Source organism: Phlebotomus papatasi, chromosome 3 (genome assembly GCF_024763615.1).
Source record: "Phlebotomus papatasi isolate M1 chromosome 3, Ppap_2.1, whole genome shotgun sequence".
Classification (NCBI taxonomy): Eukaryota; Metazoa; Arthropoda; class Insecta; order Diptera; family Psychodidae; genus Phlebotomus; species Phlebotomus papatasi.
This window is the reverse complement of record NC_077224.1, coordinates 68,583,715-68,602,302: the sequence shown is the minus strand read 5'-3', so window position 1 is coordinate 68,602,302 and position 18,588 is coordinate 68,583,715. Positions and strand designations below refer to the sequence as shown.

Sequence of the window (18,588 nt, the reverse complement as noted above, 5' to 3'; positions counted from 1 at the left end):
CTACTAAAACATTTAAATACTTTTTTTGTTTTTTTAAAGTTCATCTAATATTTAACGTTGTGATTTTCAATCAACACTGTCATGACGTTATAAACTCAAAATTACAATTTTTACTGCTCGAACTCTATAGAGATAAGTAGTACTATAATTTCTCGATTTTGAACTACCCAGAATTTTCTACTTTCAATCCTCCGGAGACCACTTTTCTCAATATATACAATATTACTTTCGAGTTTCAGACGATTTGTGAGAAATGATGTCAATTATCGTTCTACGAAACAATTTTCATTAAAAATTACATTGTTCAAAGAAGACTTTTGCACCAACAGCTATATTAAAAAAAAGAACATCTTTTGACGAAAATTGTACCAAACGTGTAAAGTCCTTAGAGACCAAACGGTTACAGATAGAAACTAGAAACCTCTTAAAATTTCCCTAAGAGCATTAACATTCCCCTCGTTGCCCTACGTCTTCATTTCCTCAATATATAATTATGCTTTTATGCGTCTTGCGATTTTTTTCATTTTTAAATATGTTTTGAAAATTGTTCATGCGGACATTACGCCTATACATGAAAACACCGTTGAATCATTCTTCTAATCGGTTTTTCAAGGTCAAATGTTTAAAAGGCTCTAGAGGAGCATATTTTTCAATTGAATGAGACCATGTGTGGACTTGTTGAAAGGTGTCAGAATTTCTGGTAAATCTAAATCGGTTGCAATCGGTTATGAATTTCTAATGAATCGGTTACAAATCCATAAGTCTTTCTTCTGAAAATAAATTGCATTACGAAAGTACTTTTGAGGTTTAGCATGTATATAAAGTCACAAGTGCGAACATATTGCAAAGTATGGGACAGTTTGCCACCCTGTTTTAAGAGTAATACAACAAAAAAAAAATAATTCAACTAACAATGTTAAAAGTAATCTTGCATTCTTCTTGTGATTAGTTAGAAGGGCATCGCGAAATATTCTGGCAGCTTTTCTAGTCTTTCTGACTGTTCTTTTGGTTTACTTGCCAAATATTACATATTGAAATGACTGCAATTGATGGTGACAGACCTTCATGGTGGCATGTTTCCCTATGACGATTTGTTCTGAAAATAAGTCCACAAGCCAGTTAATGAGCTTCACTCATTCGAATTGGTTTATTATTTTAATTTTCTCCCTATTTTCCTTAAATTTTCCGAGTATTGCTCCCTTTTTCGTTCAGTGCTGAATGGGTGAGAAAAAAAGTAGGTGTGAGTTGAAAAAAGTGATAATTTAGAACACTCCATTGGGTAAATAGCAAGAGGGTTAGTAACAAGAGTTTCTGTTCAAAAGTCCGCGAAAGTCTTAAAAAGTCGAATAAGTTTTGGGAAAGTCTCTTGGGTAATTCAATTGTGACGTCAATTTGGTGCAAAAAGCGGCAGTTTTCCAATCTTCGAAGCAAGAGGAGAGTATTCCTTGGCTCAAGTGTAAAATTCTATTAATTCTCCAAAAGTGCTGAAAATTCGAAAAGAAAGGAGGGACCTTTGGTGAGAAAATCAGCTGAGTGACTCGTCAAATCGGTGAGTTAATTATCTTTTACCTCATATGCCGTATAAATAGAAAATTTATTTTTATCTCTTGCACGCGATTGTTGTAATGTTGGAGGAAGTGAGACATGTCTTGTACGTTATGTCTCCCTCGAGCTCGTACACGGGATTTTAATTAGCAATTTTATGTGAATGGAACATTTTTGTTGCTTCGTGATTTTTTTCATTACTATTTTTAGCTGTAAAACATTATTTTCAATAATTCCAATTATTTGGTAATAAGTGGAACAGACTGGTTATTTAGCAAATGCCAGGCCAATGAGTACAAGATTGTTTGAACTTATGGCAGCTGTAATTATTTTCTTTAAAATTAAATACAGAAATTAAATTGTAATTTTGAATCTGCTAATACAACCCGTCGAAATACTCAGTAAAAACCAAGTTTTTATGCTAAATACTTAGTCAACTTGGCAGGGGTTGGTTAAAATCATTAAAAATCTTTTCTTAATATGAGGTATTTCGAAAAAAATGAGAACCGATAGAAAGTTTTATTTCTCAGCTTTTTTTCAAATTATCTTCACCCTTAAGTTTCAAAACCTTTAATCATTATTTCTAATATTTTTAAAGATCGTAAATTACTTAATTAATTAATTAATTAATTAAAGCTTAATTAGTATATTTTTATTATTTCATTATCGTTTCTTTTCTGATTAGAAAAACCGTGACTTTGTTCATCTACTTCAAGAAAAGGTGATATTATTTTTAAAAAATAGTTTTAATAAAAGTATTAGGATTACTTTGACTATAGATATAGATATCATTTGTATAATATTTTAAAATTATTTTTAATACTTTACAAAAACAATTAACATTAATTTGAATTTATAATATTAAAATATTTAAAATGATTATCTCTATTTTCATACAAAAAAACACTATGAATTTGTCAATTGATTTTTTTTTAAAAACTAGAAAAAATTAAAAAAAAAATTATTTAATTATTTTATGCTTCAAATATCCGTTTTTGCTATTGTTGAATTTGTTTACTTCAAATCAAATGCAAAATACATTCAAATCAGGAACAAAACAAAAATATTTAGTTTTCGACTCATTCAATACTAAGAGTATTTATTTTAATTGAAAAGGCTTTTAAAATAAATTATTTTGAATATGTTTTAGTAATGTTCTTATACTTATAAGTAGGTAAATAAATTAATGGTAAAACTAATTTTTATTCAAATAGGTTTGAAAAGACAATTTTAATTGAAATTAAAGTGACGTGCAAGTGTAAACGACAAATTTTTTAAACTACTTTCCATAACTAAAATTCAGAAACACATTTAAACAAGTAAATTACTAACTACAACAATCACAGACTTAAAAAAGTATAGCAATATGTGCAGTAACTCTAAAGTAAATAATATTTAAATAAAAAATATTTTCGAATGAAATATTTTCTGCTATTGGAAATTTGTAGTAGCAGAAATTTTTGGTTTTACAAAAAAAAGAACACAAAAACTATCTATAAAATTTTTCTCAACATTACTTCAATATAATCAAGAAATGCTTACTTGACTAATTGCCTCATAAATTTGACATAACCCCAATAGTTGAGGTTGATCAGGGTGAAATTAATCATGATAATTTAAATGTGTTATATAGGTATTGCAAAATAATTCATTTTGTAAGGCTATACGTGTATAAGTGTTTAATAAAATGTGCTACTCTATTTAGTATAACACTGTGTCCAACAGTGTGGAAATTAATATTGAGGACAGTTCCGAGGGTATTAAATAAATTATAGCCTCCACTCTTTGAATTTCCACATTAAAATTTTATTCATATCAATTGAATATTCACTGGTAGCATTGACACAAGCTATGAGAATACCGAAATATGCTTCATTTGCTATTCGTCCCGCAAAATATTGCGGAAATTCAGTTTATAGTTGGTACAACCGTACAACCAGCATAATGCTTAAATATATCTGCATGGAAGGTGAGGTGTACATAGCCATGGAATTTGGTTGTAACATTTTCGCCATAAGAGATGGGTATAGAAAGAGCGTCAATCGATCATTGCCATATTAAGCTCAAGCCTGGTGGAGCGAAGATAAAGCACAATCCTCAATTCGCGTCAAGTTGAATCGCATCGATACATAAAATGTTCACGTATAATGTTCCACTGGATGAACCACACCCCTTGTTTATAAATATACCATCATAATCTGGACGATCAGTGAGCAAATAGCACAAACGCATGATGACAGAGGGATCGCAATAACGTGGAAAATGTTACCAACTTTTACAATATTTACACAATGGTCTTTTTTTTCCTCCATGTACCTTCCTTATGGTGTTATGTTTGACGAAGAGATGAAATTTTTATGTGCAATAAAACATTAAACAAACCACCGATAGTGTTCGATCATTCCTCCCCTCTTTGCACTAAAGGCGTTCTTTGTGAAAATATCTACAATTCCGCCCGTGCTAAAGTATACAACATTCAATCACGGATTTCATTAAGTATATTCACCCCTCAAAACTAAACTGATTCTATCAGAGTACGAGTATAAACATCCAGTATTTCAGAGACAAATTGCAGATTGATAACAAATATTGAAAATTTATAAAAGAAGTTTTAACTTCAATCAATCGGAACTCGGAACAGCTGAACTCAAAATTATAAAAGCAAAATTATAGATGTAGAACGTTTGAAGATATCGACTTAATACGTTTTTTTGACACACCAATTCATTGGTCAATTTTGTGGGCTGCATGTACAAAATAATCTGACTTGAAAATCAATGAATAAGACAGAGACACCTAGACTAATATAAGAGGTTCGAAATATAATATATGCACTTGCATTTCAGTTAAAAATCAAATATTGTTTTACAAAGGGTAGGGCAAAGTGATACAAGTTGGATAAGGCTTTTTTTCTTGATAAATTTAGTACTTCATTTTTATTTGTATATTTTTAATGCTTTAGTTTTATAATTTGGTTACTTGTGCTTAAAAAAAATTAGTACTGTATTTATCAAGAAAAAGTCCCTGTCCAACTTGTACCGGCGAATTGTCCAACTTGTAACACTATGTCCAACTTGTATCACTTTACCCTATAGTATTATCGGTTAACAAAACATTGAAATCTATTTATTATCATGGCCTCCGAAACTTTTCAAAAGGTGCCAAATTTACCTTAATAGGGTAAGTGAGCCAAATTTCGGCATAGTTGCATGCAAGCGTCAAAGTCTCAAGTTTGAAATGTAATATTTTAAATTCAATTTTTTTTTTTAAATTCTTTCTTCCAAAAGATTTTTGCTTGGAATCTTGTAAAGAGTTTACCGTCTTTATTTACTCTAAAATCATTCTTAATACATTTTAAAATGAATTAAAATAAAGACATAGCTTTGGTGCCCTATTTCTGCCACCTTCATTCTCATGGTTCCTTTCCCTTCGAGAATTCTTCCAATATCTTTTTCACGTCATCTGGTTTGTCGAAGCTACATTTTTTGTTATTCTTTTGCATTGTATAATCTCTAGAGTACGTAAAATCTAAAAGTTCATGGAAATTCGAGGAACAAAAAAGGTGGTCGAAATTGCAAGCTGACCGGAATTTGGCACACTTATCCTATCTTGAAAAATTCTCTCTTTCTTTTTTTTGGGAATTATTTTTTTTATTTTTTCACTTTTTTCATATTTATTTGTTTTTTATTCAAACACACAAAAAAACGGGAAATTCTTAAATAGAAACACCCAGGAATTTAATTTCAAATCCCATCCAATGAATGCCAATGTCGTAATTCTAAATCCTTGATCATTTAGTTTTAGTTGCAATTTGCAAATCTGTAGACATTTTTCATTTTCCAGCTAATGCAGAACTTAAGTTCCCGATCTCTTAACTTGAAAGAGCTAGGGATTCTAGCCCATTTCTTTCGCTCAGAGCTTCTAAACTTAAACGCCTCGGAGATTCACGTCCAATTTAAGTTCCCAGGATCTTATATTATCTTAAATTTAAAGTCAGAATTTGTCTATGTGTAGGAAACAATCTGAGGCTTAATCCGAGAGACGGCCTAATGTAATTATAATGAAATTAATGATTAGACTATACTCTCATCAGTTTCCCGTTAAGCTGTCTCCTGGTATAAGTCGTAAGTGTATAGGGGGTCTGGGGCACAAGACCCTTTTTGATTTTTTTTGGCTTAACTATTCTCCGACTGTTTGTTTTATCCAAGTATGGAAAAACAATAAAAATAAATCAATAATTAAAAAGAAATGGTATTAGGCTGGATGAAATAAGTTGAAGGACAAACGAAAGTTGTATTTATGCTACTTGAGTTCATTTAAGAGGGTTCTTTCAAAGACTCCGAGCCCATTGACTTTAACCGTTTTGCTTTCGTAAGGAACACACAAAGTCATTTAAGCAGTGAGTAAAAAACAAAAAAGGTAAACTGAAGAGAAATATGAAAGAAATTGGTGAAATAATATGTAATGATACAAGATTCCTCAACAAAGCTAAGTAAAGTGGTATTCAGGCTAGAAGTTTAACTCAGTTTCTGAAGATTTCTAAACACAAACAATTGCAGTGATTTTACAAGATATAAGATCATTGATACAAAACTAAGTGAAATATTCCTTTAATCAGTCATTGTAGTATAAGTCATTGTAGAGGGGAAGCCACTTCAAGATTTCATCTAATTCATAATAATGTCCAGGATCGTCTTAAAATCAATCCCGAACACTTTCTTAAAGAAGCGAAGAATCGAGAGGCGTAGGCTATTAACCATCGACTTCGATAGGGATGAACAGGGAAAAATGAATGAAATACATAGGAAGAAAGTGTAAGAAGGTAAAATATTAACAGAAAACTTATGATATCGTAACGCAAAAACACTGACGAAAGATTACACCAGACTCTAAGGAAAAGTTTTAAAGTCTTATTTCTCTGTTATAAATCATTTATTATATCCTTTGAAAATAAAATTGTTTTGCGATAAGTCACATTTGGAATCCAATTCAATTTTTGGGATAAATTACCTTATGTGGCTATAATTTACGATTTACCTTAATAGAGTTACCTGAGTTAGGAGTAATTTCTAATTTCGTAACAAAATTATAAATAGGGGGCACTGGGGAAGAATTACACAGCAAATGAAACTTTTCACTGCTTATAATTTGTCAAAATAAAATATTTGTGTCAAGCTGTTAAATATTTCCATGAATAGGACGAGAGGTGTTTACTTCTTGTAAATAAAGATTTTCTCAATATTCCTACTAAGGAAAACATCTCACTACAAAATACTATGTGGCACTTCTTCCCCGGTCTCCTCTATTATTTTCTATATTATACATAACTCGTCTGAATTTGTTTTTATCAATTACTTCTGACTGTAATATTATATTATTTATAATGTTCACTGGCAAGATTGTTTCACTCCTTTTTCAACCCTTACATTTTGAATAAGTTCAACTGTATCATTCTTAGTTTTCTACAAAAAGGTTGTAGAATATATTGCAGACAGTAAAATTTCTTTTCTCTCATCCTGACTTTAATATGTTTGAGAACTACCGGATATTTAAGAATGATTAATCAATTATCTTTATTTCAAAAGCTTTTAAATAAGTTCCAATAGTACTTTAAGTTTAATTTCAAAAATATAAAATTGAGCAATTCCCAATAGAAATTGAGTGTATAGAAGACGTAATTGAAAATTGGTTACATTAAATGAGATTTCTAAATGAACCTTCGTAGGACTAATTGAATTTCCCGGAAAAGTTAATTGGTTGAAATAGAGCTCTTGATTTTCTTCAAAAAGCTTTCTGTGTCCGGTTTGCTGGAAGGTGTATATTTGGGGCAAAAATCGCAGATTTGGCACGAGTTAAATGGTTTTTCTGTGCCAGAATGACACAAAAAGGAAATCCTTAAGACGAGCAATAATTTATGAGGAAGATAAAGAAGAGAATAGGAGCATAAAAGGAGTGTTCAAAAGTGGAATAAAACCCTCAGTGAATCTCTTCTGTGTTAGTATAAGAAAAATCTCTGAATAGTGTCATAATTTGATATTTTTATCTTTTTTTCGCTATTTTTTTTTTATTTTAATCAATTTCTGCGCGGAAAAATGATAAATTGGTTTACGGAATGGGATATTGTGTAATTAATCCATTCATCGTTTTGTGATAATGCTCACTGATCGCATACGATTAATGGTTATTTAATGAGAAAATATTCTTTCGACATGTCTTATGCAGATTTCATGTGCTTTAGCTCTAAGCCACATCTGCAAGACGTTCCAATTAAAGGTAATCTTCTCTCTCTCTCAACATAATTATAAAAACAATAATTTCGTTGTCATGGTGAATTAATTAAAAAAGAAAACATTTTAACGATAGCATTGATTAATCAACTCTCCTAAATAATAAATGAACATGAAATTGGACATGTTTTCGAAATAAAAGAACAGAAAATTATAGTATTTCGTACAACATGAATTTACATTTGAATTTACTGAATATTAAAATGACATCAACCCCTCTGGTTTGAGGCTACAGTCTTCCATCAAATCCGGAATTTTGATTTGTATTTTTATTGTAAAGAGTCGAAGAAAGCAATTCCCCTTTGTTATTCTCTTTTTTTTTTTTCAAAATAAATTATGAGCGATTTCCCTTTTCGGATTGCCCTTAATAATTGTGAGTCGGGAGGAGAGTGAAAGGAAATTGTTAAAAATCTAATGGATCGTTAATTTCTTAGTGCTTCCCTCGACTTTTTATTCTCCCATCATAATCACAAAGAAAACCGGAATACCATAAATGCCCATTCACTATCAATAGCAACAAAAAGGGGCAAGGACTTAGAGAGACAAAGGAGAGACATGCCCTAATTACGACCACATCACAGAGTGATTCAATATGCAGATAATAGTCATTCCTGTTTTTTTTAGTTTTTTATTTAAATGCTGTGAAAATTTCTTGCCTAATTTCAATTTGAATATTTGAATTAGATATTGTAAATTAGAAGAAACTGGCGTTTCAAGGAATTGTAATATGATCCTATTTTGTACAATATGTGATATGAAATTTGATAATAATAATAATAAGAATAATAATAATAATAATGCATATATTTAAATCAGAAAAAAATGGTCAGCCCTCTTACAATTGTGATCGAAGAACTTATAAAAATAATGCAAAATAAAATTCAGAATAGAAAAAGAATCTTAATATGAAAAAACGAAAAGGAAAAAAGAAGCTGAGTAGAAAAATAAAGTGCATTAGAAGCTTCTAAGGTTCAGCCAGAAAGAATTCACGAATACCATTCGCGAAATTCCAACTACTACACGGAAGAGAATTAAAAATAGCGATGCCTTTCACAAAAAGCGTACGATAAAGGCAATCACTGTTTTCACTGATTAGTGAAAAAAGCCGTATTATTTGAATTTCACTAGATAAACTTTATATAAATTCAATATTTTGTCGCAATTATCCAACTTCCTGGCAAGTTGGCCTTTTTATATGGAGCTATTTGAAGCCAATTCCTAAATTGATCTCGGACTCAGCTCACAGTGCTCCGAGGAAAAAATTTATTTAAACAAAAATTTAGTATACTTATCCCTCCATACGGAAAGGTATCTTATAATACGGAAAAGCTTGTCACTTTTTAAATATTTAGCATAACGGTAGCGAGTGCAAAAAAAATCCCATATAAATTTAAATCGAAGTATGAGAAAGTGACTTCAAATTTCAGGCAACGTGCCAGGGGGTTGCAATTATCCATAAGTGTTCCCTGACGGATAAGTGTTTTTCTGAATACTCGAAAAGAAGTATCGCATTATATGTCTAAGTTAGTATAGTATTAGTTTTAAGTAGGTTATCATCGGTTGCAAAAACCTCTTTAGATTTGTTTAACTTTTGATTTTGAAAGCCCACTGGATAGAAAAATTCAAGATCATTTTCGTATCCTCAAACATTAAGTTTTTACTACGCACCCCTTAAGTACATAAATGCAATGCAATGCATTAGTTTGAAGTACACAGTAAAAAATAAGTACCACTATAATAGTAGGTAATTTTTGACATCTCTATTATAGTGGTAATTCTGGGAAAAGTGTAATTTTTAAAACGTGTAATCTTCGACGTGTAATATTTTCTATCACGTAATTTTGTGCATGTAATTTTTCAAATGTGTAATTATGAACGTGTAATTTTTCAAATGTGTATTTTTGGAAATGTAATCAGAAACGTGTAATTTTTCAGGAATGTAAAATTGGGATTGTAATTTTAAAAAACATGTAATTTCAATATAGTAATTTTTTATTTACTTCATTTAATTTACATGCAATGATAGAGGCATAGTTTCTTGGTTCAACCAAAAAAATCAGGAATTCAAAAAATATATTTTGAATAAACCTTGGGAATGTGGCATTCACTGATGTGAAATCAACTAAGATGAAATATTCTTAATTTTTCTGATAAGACTTAATACTTTTAAATTGCACGTTTTAATACATCTTTTTTTTGATTTTGTGCCTTCTGGATTTATTTTTAAAATGTACCGCTGTACAAATTCCAGTGTCTGGGAAGCTTCCACGGGATAAAGTTTGCAGAATATGTAAATATCTGCAAAATACATTGTGAAAGCCTCCCACCACGAATTTGTTTCATGTAGAACAATGTTTCTGTATATTATAGAGAACTTCGGTGGTGCATCTGAAAATAAAAACAAAACAAAATTAATTACACTTAAATATTATTTTAGCTTTCAATCTATTTTACCATTTTCTCGAATAAGGAAATCATCGGTATTGGTTGTTTGATTTCCGAATATTGCTTCAATCTTTTCTTTGAAGTAATCAGCAATAATCTTCAAAATTATTTTTGCGTCATTTTGAAGTTCACGGGATGGTTCTGGTGGTTCTGGTGCAGGTAGAGAATTTTCCTGGTCAGGATTTTCCTGATTTGTGCTGTTGTGCTCCCTTAGAATATTTGCTGACCGATTTGGAAGGCACGCTTTAGCAATAATGTTTCGTTTTTCCTGCATTATGTTTCCCAATTGTGATATATCGCAGCCTGTTGTTGCCGCAAAGTGACGACAAATTCCATCGAAGGTTTGTAAATTAGGCCATTTTTTCACAATCTCTGGAATTGATAATTCTCCCTTGTTGATGTCATCACGCTCCAGGCCGAATTCTTCGTTTAGTTCAGGGGCATTGTTGATATTTCCTGAGCATAGATTCACATTTTTTCTTAATTTCTTGACTTCTTTGTGTAGATTTTGGTCTTGGAATTTATTAACATGAGGACGGTTAAGATAGTTGTTGTGGTTCCTCATTTTTTCAGAGAGTCCGAAGAATCCTCCACCAATCAAAGCTCCATCGTCATCACGCTCCTCAAATGTGTCAGGGTATTCCCTGCACATTTGGGCGGCGGCAAAATCAAATACTTTTATTGGTATATAAACTCCGGATTTCCGTATCTCCAGAACCACTTTCTTCACAACTGTCGCCATCTGATTTGGAGGCAGCTTTTGTTTCCCTTTAAGTGCATCTCTTATATTTTTTTCCATCTGATCATACGGAATTTTGATATTTTCAAAATTCTTGAATGATTCACGAATGGCTTTCTTTGTCTGTGCAGAAGTTAGAGATGATGGAGTCTATAATTAAGAAAAATCCGTAATGTAATAAGTGAAACTAATTTGAAATTAAACTTACATTTACCAGTAGTTCCTCTGCACTTTCTGTATCATTTGGTGGTACTTCTGGATTCCTCAAAGTAGGGACAGTTCCAGGTGGTTGCGCGTCGGCAAATGGATGAATTCCTGACAGTTCCAGAAAATTCTCAAGCGTTGGAATAACGACTGAATTATTCCCTTCATTTCCGTTTACATTTGTGATACTAGGTGTAACTTGAGTCTGTAAATTTAAATCAATGACAAAAAATAAAAAATGCTTTCTCATCAAGAAACCTTTCCTTCGCAATTTTTTTTTAATAAAAGGAATTCATTTAAGTTGAAAATAAAAATACAGTAATAACAATTTATCTTAAAGGCGAAGTTCAGAGTTAACAACTATGGAAGGAAATTTTAATGTGACCAAACATGAATTATTCGTTTTCTAAAGATTTTGATATATTTTAGTGTAAAATAATTTATAATGGAGAAACAAAAGTTTATTTGCGTACTCTGAAAATTGCTCTGTAACAAATTGTGTTTCTTGACCGGCAAAAATAAAATGCGAATATATATATTTAAAAGAATATTACTTGAGATGAAGATGAAGGCTCAAAGATTTCGGGCGAGATCCAGTTTTCTCCTTCTTGTAATGCAATCAAAATCTCGTTTGTTTGTACTTGTTCCAGGAAATCATCATCTTCGATCAGTGTTCCACAGGCTCCAAGCACAAGGGAAATGAAGCTTTTTCCAAACTTGTTGCTTGCAGCATTGAGAAGATCTGTTATAGTCGGTTTTGACTTCACTATTTTCTTAATGGTATGGTTGTAATTGAAAACTTTGAACCACTTCATATTGGTTTACACTTACATTCTACGATTCTCTGGCTCCTCTCAAAAAATATCCACCAAGCTTAAAATCTTTAACAAAAACTTATTTGACTTTATTATTTTGGCAAACGATGCTTAGAAAAAAGAATTTGTGATTTAATTCCATGAATTGTGATAGGTTTTAAGGGAGATAAATCAATAATCTCTGTCATTTTTCTTATTACTTTTCCAAGATCGTCTTCTAAATATATTAACCCATTTTCGTGGTTTTCAAATATTTTGAATTTCGTTCCAATAAGTAAGAAATCATCAAATGTTTTCAAAACAACTAATAAATCAATTCTCATAACATATGCTTCTCCAAATGAATCTCTGCTATGAAAAATATATTGTTCGGTTTTTAATGTGATACCTTGAAATGTGAGCGATTTTGTAAAAAATACGTTGTCAGAGTTAATTTTCGCATTTCGCAATAAAATTTCTTCACAATCTAAGAGGTTAATAACGTTTTTCCTTGTAAGAACTTGCACTGTATTATTCCACATGTTATCACTAAGCCATATAGACTGATGCCTTTGGTGTTTCTCAGCGCACAATTTGGCAACGTTTATATAATTGCGAGCCGAAGTTACACAATCCTTAAAATATTTGTGTTTGCTCTCAAACCTCAGAGTCCAAAATGAAGTTAAAGGACCAAACTGTCTGATCAGATATGTATAATGATTCAAATAGTGGTGTTTTGGTTTAAGAGGCTCCGAAAACAAATTATGCCTGTACTCTATGTACTCCGCAACATAGAATTTTAATTCTCCTCTTTGAGCTTCAGATATTTGTGGAGCAACAAGAATATCAACCAAATATTTCAAAGTCATTATCATTTTAATGTATGGGTCAGAGGAAAAATCTACTTTAGAATGAAGTGGTGAGAATATGAACGGCAATATTTGGATTAAGGACCAAATATCATATGCTCGACCGGAAATCTTTGAAAAGTTAGGCGTTATGGAAATTGAAGCATTCATGTTTAAGATTTTAAAATAATATTTGATGCTGTAAGAAATGTTTTTGAATGTTACCCAGTTTTCTGCAACGGCATATTTAAAAATGAGCAAGATGTCGTAACCAATAATTCCTTCGAATAAATCGTGGGCAATACACGGGGGCATGCCAGGTGAATTAATATTATAATACTTTAGTTCATTAAAAATTGTTTCAAATTTAACTCCTCTAACATTATTTAATTTATTCGTTGTTAATTCATTTAAGTCTTTTATATGTGAGTTCTTTGTTCTTAATGGAGCTATTACATGCGGATTTGAGGTGAATTGAGATCTTGTCACATAGCAGTATCTGCAAAAATAGATTGATGTAGAAAAATTTTCTACATATCCACCAACTTGATGGCTACCCAAGTTGTCTCCTAAGATTGCGAATATAGAACCCTTCATATTATAGCTTTGCTCCTCATGTTCAACATTTATTCCATCGATTTCTAAAACTCTGATATCGTGTACGAGTTTTTCAAAAATTTTGTTCGATTTAAAATATTTAAAATCAGACTCTTTGCAAAGAGCTACCAAGTGTAAATTATTAATTTTTGCCCGGTGCGATCTGTGGACATTTCCCACAGACATATAGACGCCTACCAACTTGTGTTTTGTTTTTGCACTTTTCAAAGGAGCACATACTTCGAAAGCATCCTGATACACTAAAAGTTGAATATTTTTTAAAGCAGGATCCCAAAAAGCGTTTGATCTGCATATTTCACCATCGTTTAAGTCAAGATAATAGGAATCTTTCGTGTTTTTAGATGAAAAATATTCACTTCGAAAGGAAGTGTTTTTAAACAAAGTGGACAATAATTCTAGAATTGGTATGTAAATATAGGTAGCAGTACTTCCATCCTCACGTGCGCCTAAAAACACTTCTTGTGGTTGTACGAGAAAGTCACTCTTTGAAAGTTCCTTGTTTCGAGAATATGCACTTCGTAATAACCCTGAATCCGAATGGAATAATTTTTTAAACAAAGTCTTTTCAGATTTGAAGCTTTTACATATCTGTTCAATTTGGTGTGTATTCAAACCGTGTTCTATCAATGTCTTCTCAAGTTTCTCAATTTTTTGATGTTCGTCTAACTCATATACTGTGGAGAAGGAATTAATTATTGCATTGAATGAAGTTGATGGTATGTGTAACTGCATTTGTAGCGAAACGAAAGAATCAAAAAACTCTCTTATGTTTGAGTTATCATCCTCCTGAGATGTAGTTGCGGTATTTTCTGTAAAGTCGGAATTGGGAACGACTTCATAAGACTCTGATAACAGACAAGATGTTGTGAGATTTTCGGTTTGAGTTTTTGTCAACGTTTTATGATTTCTTACAATATGGACTCTGAAAACATTAATACTTTTAAAACAAGTATATCTGCCACACTCATTATAAAAAGGACATTTTAGTCCTTGTTTTCTTTTTAAATGGAATGTCACGTGTAATATTATTTTACGTCTTGAAAATTTCTTGTTACAAATTTCACATTGAAATGATTCATGTAAATTTCTGACAAATAAGTCTTTGTTTGGGTGAATTCTGTATTGGTGGTTTGCGAGCCTACGCCGTGTTGTGAAGACTTTTAAGCAAGATTGAATATTACATACATATTCATCAGACATTTCACCTGTTAAATAGAAATTTTAAAAAAACTTAAATAGAATTTTTAAGAATTAGATGTTATAGAAAGATAGATTTTATAGAAAATATATTGGTATCATATTCAAAAATAGCAATCGATGAAGATGTAGAAGTGCTCCATGGAAGATAATTCAGAAAATTCACCTATTCCGGGAATAAAATATTCGTGTATTCTGATACACTTCGCAAAAAAAAGGAAATTTTGAAAAAAGAATCTCTTCAAAGTTTTACTTGATCTCTTGACAATCACGGGGTGGAACGCTGTTAAAGGCCGAGGAGCGCCTCATGGGCAAGACACTACAGGAAGTTCACACATTCCTTGAGTGAAAAACCCGCGCGTCTAAAGATTTGCACTTGCGAAACAAATATGAAAATTTTACACAAGGTTACTTCGAAATCTTCCTGAATCTTCAGAGGATCACGTTGAGGGTTGTTTATTAGAGACTCTGAATACCGAGAAACGCCCCATGGGCCAGACACTAAAGAGAATTCTTCTGAGGATCACGTTGAGGGTTGCTTATTAGAACCACTGAACACCAAGGAGCGCCCCATGGGCCAGACACTGAAGAGTATTCGCACATTCCGGGAGTGAAACATTCACACGTCTAAAGATTTGCACTTGCGAAACAAATATGAAAATTTTACACAAGGTTACTTCGAAATCTTCCTGAATCTTTAGAGGATCACGTTGAGGGTTGTTTATTAGAGACTCTGAATACCGAGAAACGCCCCATGGGCCAGACACTAAAGAGAATTCTTCTGAGGATCACGTTGAGGGTTGCTTATTAGAACCACTGAACACCAAGGAGCGCCCCATGGGCCAGACACTGAAGAGTATTCGCACATTCCGGGAGTGAAACATCCACGCGTCTAAAGATTTGCACTTGCGAAACAAATCTGAAAATTTTACACAAGGTTACTTCGAAATCTTCCTGAATTTTCAGAGGATCACGTTGAGGGTTGAATATTAGGGCCTCTGAAGACCGAGGAGCGCCCCATGGGCCAGACACTGAAGAGTATTCGCACATTCCGGGAGTGAAACATCCACGCGTCTAAAGATTTGCACTTGCGAAACAAATATGAAAATTTTACACAAGGTTACTTTGAAATCTTCCTGAATCTTTAGAGGATCACGTTGAGGGTTGAATATTAGGGCCTCTGAAGACCGAGAAGCGCCCCATGGGCCAGACACTGAAGAGTATTCGCACATTCCGGGAGTGAAACATCCACGCGTCTAAAGATTTGCACTTGCGAAACAAATATGAAAATTTTACACAAGGTTACTTCGAAATCTTCCTGAATTTTCAGAGGATCACGTTGAGGGTTGAATATTAGGGCCTCTGAAGACCGAGGAGCGCCCCATGGGCCAGACACTGAAGAGTATTCGCACATTCCGGGAGTGAAACATCCACGCGTCTAAAGATTTGCACTTGCGAAACAAATATGAAAATTTTACACAAGGTTACTTCGAAATCTTCCTGAATTTTCAGAGGATCACGTTGAGGGTTGCATATTAGGGCCTCTGAAGACCGAGGAGCGCCCCATGTACAAGTAAATCAAGTAATATGATCATGAGAATCAAATAGACGCGAGTTAGCAGACTGACTTTTTGAACGGGATTTTTTTGTCAAAATTATTTTGGAATCTTATAAAATCTTTTAGAGATGGCTACAGGGATTGGCATAGAGGCCCTCAGAGTACAGGAAATGCCCTAAAGACAAAGGAACTGAAGAAAATTGCCAAAAGAAACAAGAAGCAAAATTAGGTTATGGCAATTCTTATTTTTGGTTTTTATCGGTTTCCACATCATATGTTTCTTGAAATTCAGCATTTCTTGAAGACATATTAATGGTATCTAGAGATATTTGCCAAATATTGATAACATTATCATCGAAAAAGGGAAGAAAAATCAAAAATTGTACTCACCTATTTCTGTACGCTCCCTGCTCTCTGCATCCAAAAAAGAAAATGGCTGCCATTTTTACACATTTTCATTACATGTTTCAAATTATTACACGCTGTGTAATATTTTCCACTTTTTTAGTGACACTATTATACTTAAATAATGGTAAAAATTACATTTTTAAATTACACGCGGAAAAGTTTTACACGAATTTTTTTTTACACAAAATTTACCATTTTAATAGTGGTAAAAATCAAAATTTACAATTTTTTTAGTGGTAATTTGGAAATTACACGTTATTTTTTTTTACACGATTTTTTACTGTGTAGTTTTGTAGAACAATTAACTACCAACTCAAAAGCATGAAAATGGGACAATCCCGAGTAATTCTTTACTTTATGTCACCCGAGATATGGGCGAAGATAATCTGCAAACGTAACCAAAAATTAACAAGATCGTATGATGCATTTTCAAGATATCATTAAAAATAAAGATTTACAGAAAAAAAAGAGAAGTGGCGGAAATTGAAAGTCATATTCTTGAGACGTTCTATGAGAGGGATCTCATAAAACACCAAGCATGTATCTCTTTTTCAATTCTTTGATTCATAATGTGTCAAATAATTAGTTCTTTAACTATAGAACGTCGAAAATGCGTAAATTAAGAAAAAAAATGAATTTATACTTTTGTAGTAGAACTCAAGCAACAAAAAGCAAGACTAAATTCCTAGCATTTATTGTTTATTAAATTCTTATCACTTGTATTTCAATATAGTTATATATTTTATAGTGTTACGTGTTCATTACACTTTGGTGTCTGTGCTATTATTGTTACATTTTAATTTCAGTAAATTGTTTGTATCCTAATAATTTAAATTTTCGAAAACCTTTTCTAGAGTGCTAAGTATATTACCGGTCTAAAATATTCATGGATTTATGACTACAGTAATAATTATGGTAAATTACAATTATATAAGTCATTAGCAGTGAAACAATTGGGTTTAGATAATTTATTCGTAACTACAATTTAGTATAACTTGTCTAAAAAGACCTCAGATACCTCGACTACGAGACAATAATGTTCATCAAGTCGGGAGCCAGTATCACAATTACACTATATTTATTTGTATATAGAGCTAGAGGCTCCAATTATACCTTGAAATTCCATGTTTTATGGGATCTATAAGGGAGAGGTTCCAGGGATTAAAATTTACCAAGGAAATTTATATGCACACCAGGGAAAAATAGCAGAAAGGGAGAGAGGAGAGAGTTCACTGGGGAGTTCTTGTAATGCTAAAAGCAATCGATTCGTTAACTTTGGCATTTATTCGGCATATGGGCAGCTGCTGTGAGTTATGAACGGATAAAGCATAATTGGAAAATGTGAATGGAATTTTAAATTATTCCCTCTTCATTTTGCCAATACACCATCTCTTATACTGGGCTCTATTTTCCCAGGCATTTACGCACATCGAAGAGGATACCCTCTTTAGGTTTTCCTCCTTTGGCACTCCAAGGATAGAGACTCCACTTAACTGGTTGAATTATTTCTCCCTTCATCTCTCCTGTTTTGAGTCTTTCTTTTTTATATATCCTATTTTGGTCTTTTGAAAAGAAAAAGAAATATTTCTCTTTCATGTCGCATTACCATTTATCATGTTGATGGACAAAGTTTTATTCACTCTATTGTCTCTTGGCCGCTTAATCTAGCGATCCATCCAATGTAACGTGCAGAGGACATTGAAACTATTTGTACAAAAGTCAGCATAATTACAGTAATTGGAAAATATACTTAATTGCATGAAATCAACTGTCATCTTTTACCTCAATTCTCGCCATAGAACTTTTCTGAAAATTGTATGAAAGTAGATTCGTGTTTATTTTTTTGGGAGCAAATATATGCGGCACGTGAAAGATATTAATTTAGAATATTCATGACCCGTACACCCCTCTCTTGAGCACTTTTTTGTTGTCCACCAGTTCGATG

At 32.3% G+C, this 18,588-nt stretch overlaps 2 protein-coding genes across 4 annotated transcripts in view; one reads left to right on the top strand and one right to left on the bottom strand.

The window, feature by feature from the left end:
- The first annotated feature begins 1,130 nt into the window (after positions 1-1,130).
- Positions 1,131-18,588, top strand: part of LOC129805251 (uncharacterized) — an 82,571-nt gene continuing 65,113 nt past the window's right edge. Inside the window, exons 1-2 of one of the 3 annotated variants that reach the window (XM_055853031.1) lie at positions 1,131-1,234; positions 1,323-1,549. The gene's annotated coding sequence lies outside the window, so the exon portion shown is untranslated. Of the gene's footprint in view, positions 1,550-2,230; positions 2,267-18,588 lie in introns of all 3 variants that reach the window. The other 2 variants (XM_055853032.1, XM_055853033.1) reach the window with 2 other exon arrangements.
- LOC129805250 (uncharacterized) lies at positions 9,807-16,649 on the bottom strand. Its single transcript, XM_055853030.1, has 5 exons — positions 16,626-16,649; positions 11,775-14,685; positions 11,225-11,425; positions 10,287-11,166; positions 9,807-10,220 (listed from the first exon to the last, which is right to left on the bottom strand). Exon 2 carries the CDS (start codon positions 14,678-14,680, stop codon positions 12,128-12,130), a length of 2,553 nt encoding a protein of 850 aa, XP_055709005.1. The 5' UTR covers positions 14,681-14,685; positions 16,626-16,649; the 3' UTR covers positions 9,807-10,220; positions 10,287-11,166; positions 11,225-11,425; positions 11,775-12,127.

Coding starts and splice junctions, on each gene's coding strand:
- LOC129805250 (XM_055853030.1), bottom strand. CDS start 14,680: ATGTCTGATGAATATGTATGTAATATTCAATCTTGCTTAAAAGTCTTC.